The sequence below is a fragment of the Microtus ochrogaster genome, unplaced genomic scaffold, assembly GCF_000317375.1.
Source record: "Microtus ochrogaster isolate Prairie Vole_2 unplaced genomic scaffold, MicOch1.0 UNK8, whole genome shotgun sequence".
NCBI lineage: Eukaryota > Metazoa > Chordata > Mammalia > Rodentia > Cricetidae > Microtus > Microtus ochrogaster.
The window spans coordinates 3,814,873-3,819,889 of NW_004949106.1; the positions used below are offsets into that span (position 1 = coordinate 3,814,873).

The window sequence follows — 5,017 nt, forward strand, 5'->3', positions numbered from 1 at the left end:
GCCACCAATGCCCGGTCTAAAATAAACAACTTTTATAGGAGCAAGAATCTACCACGACTGGGGCTCATTTCCTTGAGAAATAGTTATCTTTATCAGCTCAGAAGATGACCAGTAGCTTGGAACAAGGAAATCATTTTCTCTTCCCGTGACTCGGGCCTGCCAGCTGTTTTCCGGTGTGTGCTCACCCACTGTCCACTCGGCTCTATCGGATTGCACTTCTTCACCAACAAGTCAGTCTGTGGGGGATACAACTGCTCATGTGTGTTGACCACAGGTCTCTTCCTCAGTCACTAGTCATCTTCCTGAGCCTGGGTCTCTGTGATGTAGAATCACTTCGGAGACCAATCTCTGGTGCCTATAGAGTATTATTGATGAGATTAGGTCCACAGGAAGGCCCACTCTAAATGTGGGCAGCATGACTCCCACAACTGGTGCCCTGGACTGAAGAAACAGGAGACGGAAACACCAGCATCCACCACCCTGACTCTTGGCTGGAGATGCAGTGTGACAAGCGGGCCAAAGCTTCCGCCCTCATGACCTCACCAGCTGCCATGTTCTCTCTAACACAATGAAAGGCTCACTTAACTGTGAGCCAGCAAAGCATAGACCCTGCTTCCTTATGCGGCTTCATGTCAGGTGCTTGGCCACAACAAGTGTGTCAAACAGCCTCCCTGAACCTGGCTTCATCCATCTTGCTAGGCTGGCTGACCAACAAGCTTCAGAGACCCAGCTGCCTCTGCCCTCCAGGACTGGGGTCCTAGCCCATGCACCACTCCAGTGCAGGGAGCCACACTCAGGGCCTTAAGCAAGCACACAGTAAGTACTTTCCCAAATGGGCAATCCCCCAGCCCTGAGGGGTGCAGTCCCCCAGCCCTAAGGGGTGATTTAAGAACCCCATTTCCTGTACAAGTTAAATACTACATATTTCTTTCTTTTTTTCTTTTTTTTCGAGACAGGGTTTCTCTGTAGCTTTGGTGCCTGTCCTGGAACTCGCTGTGTAGACCAGGCTGGCCTCAAACTCACAGAGATCCACCAAGTGCTGGGATTAAAGGCATGCGCCACCACCACCCGGCTTTATACTGCATTTCTTTAAGTTGTGAAATAACATACTTTATACCTTCACTCTGAAATGGCCGATATGTTCATAAGGTATCTGGTACATATTGGTTCGCCTGCCTCCATGGCTGTGCAGGGCATGCACACCCCGTACCCACAGAATTCAGAAGTACCAGATCCCAGCTGCAAGCCATCATGTTGGTGCTGGGAACTGAACCAAGTCCTCTGAAAGGGCAGCTGAATCCCTGAGACTTCTGCTCCACGCTTCTCTCAGCTTCCTGGAACCTCTCACTTCTTACCGCTTCTCCCAAAACTTGAAAAACAAGTGTGCCTGGGTGGTGGCGCACGCCTTTAATGCCAGCACTCGGGAGGGAGCAGAGGCAGGCAGATCTCTGGGAGTTCGAGGCCAGCCTGGTCCGAGTTCCAGGACAGCCAGAGCTGTTACACAGAGAAATCCTGTCTCAGGAGGAAAAGAAGAGTGTGCACCTTGAACAGTCTGATCTTTTTCCAGTGGTAAAGTTATAAGCTGAATATAGTAAATGTATCAAGTTTTCTTTCCCTTCTTTCTTTTTTTTAAAAAAAAGAACAACTTCGAACCCAAGGAACCCCAAAATTCATAGTCCACTTGCCAAGCACCTTCACTGTCAGGAAGGCAGCATATCTATATCGTACCCTATCTTAATAGTGCAAAGACGAAGATGTCTCTCGCTTAGGAAAGCTCAAGCTGATGCCGTGTAAACGAACACAATCAGGACACAATAAACAGCTCCCCTCCGCTTACTAGAAGGATCTTTTAAGCTATTACATGTGATTTAATTCATTTAGAATAACAAACATCTAGGGCATATTAAAAGAAAACCAAACACAACAACAAACTTACCTTTACCAAGTGTGGTTTGACCAAGGTTACGATTGATGTGTACCGCTCCAGAACAGGTGGAAACCCAATTTCTAATCGAGTTTTACAATAGCCAGCTCTCCTAGATAGTATGTCTGATTTTTTACACCAAGGAACGAAATGCTTATAATCTTCCATTCCTGCCACCACGTCATACATTTCTTGCATTGAGTATCTTAAAAAGAGAGAGAAAGAATATTAACAACTGAGTCCATGGGATATGAGCTTTAAACAGAACATAAACAAACATTCATAAGTCACTTGGCACACATGAGCCACACGATGGAACAGGAATAAAGGACCGCGCGCACACGCGCGCGCACACACACACACACACACACACACACGCACACACGGGAGGTCACAGTGACTGCAGTGATTTAATACGAATGACCCCATAGACTCCTACTTGAATGCTTAGTCATCAAGGAGTGGCACTATCTGAGAAGGATCAGAACAATAAGGAGGTAAGGGGCCTTGTTAAAAGTAGCTGTGACCTTACTGGAGGAAGTGTGTCACTAGGGATAGACTTTGAAGTTTCAGAAGCCCATGCTAGGCACGGGCTCTCTACCTGCAGACTGGGGTGTAGCTCTCGGCCACCTCTCCAGCACCATGTCTGCCATGCCTGCTGCCATGATGATAATGGACTAATAACCTTCCGAAACTGTAAGCTGCACCGCCCCCCCATTAAATGCTTTCTTTTTTAAAAGCTGCCTTGGCCACAGCAACAGGACACTGACTAAGAAAATGACCAAAAACAAAAATGAAATTCTTTGAATATATGTAAAAGGCAACCTGGCTAAGAACCAGATAGTTACTATTGTTGCTCGTAGAGGCAAGGGAAGCATGGGGGCACGTGCCTACACGTGCCTACACGTGCCTACAGTCCTAACACTCAAGAGTCTCTGGGAGGGGGACTGCCAAGAGTTCAAGCACGGATTGAGCTATATAGCAAGTATCAGGCCAGTCAACGCTACAGAGTGAGACCCTGTCTCAAAACCCAAATAAATAAATAGATCCTGGACACAATTAAAATATAACCCACCATAAAATTATAATTAATCATAAATTACAAAAGGATATTTTGGGTGGAGTGGGGGTGGCGCACCTTTACTAACCCCAGCACTCAAAAAGCAGAGGCAGGCAAATCTAGTTCGAAGCCAGCCAGGGCTGCACAGAGAAACCAGGTCTTGAAATTCATCGCCAAAGGAAGGAGGCGTTTTTGAAGACAGGGTTTCTCTGTCTAACAGCCCTGGCTGTCCTGGAACTAGCTCTGCAGACCAGGCCGGCCTCGAACTCAGAGATTCGCCCACCTCTGCCACTCAAGTGCTCGTAAAGGCATGCGCCACCTGGCATCTTCAGTTTTAATTAATCTTTATAATCATGAAAACAACAAGCAAAAATGAGGTAAATTATATCCTTTAAATGTTAACGTTAATTATATCCTATACAGTTAATATAATATTACAGTCTTTCAACAATACGTATAAATCAGCCAGGGCTGTAGACAGGTTAACCTAGAAAAAGCAGTTTGATCTATAGGAAGACAATCCAGAGAGAAAGCAGCATGCCACTCCATAGAAAAGTAAAAATACTCTTTTAATAAAATCACTATTCCATACAAACCCGATAATCCTTCTCTCTGAATACTCTTTCCGTTTATTTACTAGTGGCGCAGTGATCTTGAAGAAAGTTCTTGCGTAGATCTCTTTAGGCACCACTGAGGCATGCGGTGGAAGCGCTCTGTTCATCAGTATACCACAGGAAGCTAAGTGTCTAAAAAACAACGGATAACAGGTAAGACAAAAATTAAACAAATTATACAGGCATTATAAGAAGCAATCATATTTCAGAAGAGTTTGCAACTTTAGAGTAGTGCTGAAAACACAGCTCAGATTCAGAAAGATCAACCAAGTGCACAGAGAAAACAAAAACGAGCTGGAGCAATGGCTCGGTGGGAAAAAGCAGCGGCTGCTCTTCCGGAGGACCCAGGTTCAATTCCCAGCACCCACATGGCAGGTCAAGACTGTAACTCCAGTTCTAGGTGATATGACACACTCACACTGACTTACATGCAAGCAAAACAACAATGCACATGAAATATAAATAAATGAAAACAAAAACCTCAAATCAGAACAACAGTTGACAGCATGGTTAGAAGGTTCTGGCACCCATGCTCTCTTCTCTGGAGCTGGCTCTCAGCTGTTACTATGGATCACAGCAGTCTGCCATAGGCTGGCTCGGATGTTCTCCATCCAATACTCAGTTCACCTCAGACATCTGAGTTGGTTCCCGATGGGTCTCACTGAGCTGGCTGGATTCCTGCCCAAACCAATGAGCCCTGAGAACAGGCCTGAGTCTCGGATCCGGAATGTGGAATGTTAGAACGGCTACTCCTGACCCCCTCACCGTTTATTTCAGCACTCTGTTACAGCACAGTCCTGTTACAAAGGGTTAGCTGTCTGAGGTGAGTCTATGTGCAGACTCCAGTTAGGCCCCTCTTCACCTTCTTAAACCATGTCTTTATATATGAGTGCTGTCTACATGTTCACCTGTGTGCCAGAAGAGGGCATCAGAACCCATGATCGATGGTTGTGAGCCACCAATCACTGTGTGGTGGCTGGGAATTGACCTCAGGACCCCTAGGAGAGTAGTCAATGATGTTAACCACTGAACCATCTCCCCAGCCCTGTTTACTCTCCTCTAACAAGCTGACTGAATAGCTGTTTTACACTATCCCCGCCATTATGTTAACCACTGAACCATCTCCTCAGCTGTTTTACACTATCCCGCCATTATGTTAACCACTGAACCATCTCCCCAGCCTTGTTCACTCTCCTCTAACAAGCTGACTGAATAGCTGTTTTACACTATCCTGCCATTATTAGTCCACACACACTCAAGCTCTGATTCGGTCTGGACTGTTAATCACTACAGAGCACCACAGTGTACGGCATATGAGCCTCACAGAGATGACACAGTAGCTAAGTACCCCACCACAGATACAGACACATGACTAAAATTAAAACTCTTCAAAAGACTGTGTGGGCTGGAGAGATGGCT

At 46.0% G+C, this 5,017-nt stretch overlaps 1 protein-coding gene across 1 annotated transcript in view; it reads right to left on the minus strand.

Annotated features, from left to right (window-relative positions):
- The window catches only part of Coq10b (coenzyme Q10B), a 14,524-nt gene that overhangs the window by 4,570 nt on the left and 4,937 nt on the right, over positions 1 to 5,017 (minus strand). The window contains exons 2-3 of the mRNA XM_026788838.1: positions 3,581 to 3,730; positions 1,921 to 2,129 (exon numbers count right to left, since the gene is read on the minus strand). Coding sequence (XP_026644639.1) covers positions 1,921 to 2,129; positions 3,581 to 3,730 — 359 coding nt within the window. The remainder of the gene's footprint in view (positions 1 to 1,920; positions 2,130 to 3,580; positions 3,731 to 5,017) is intronic.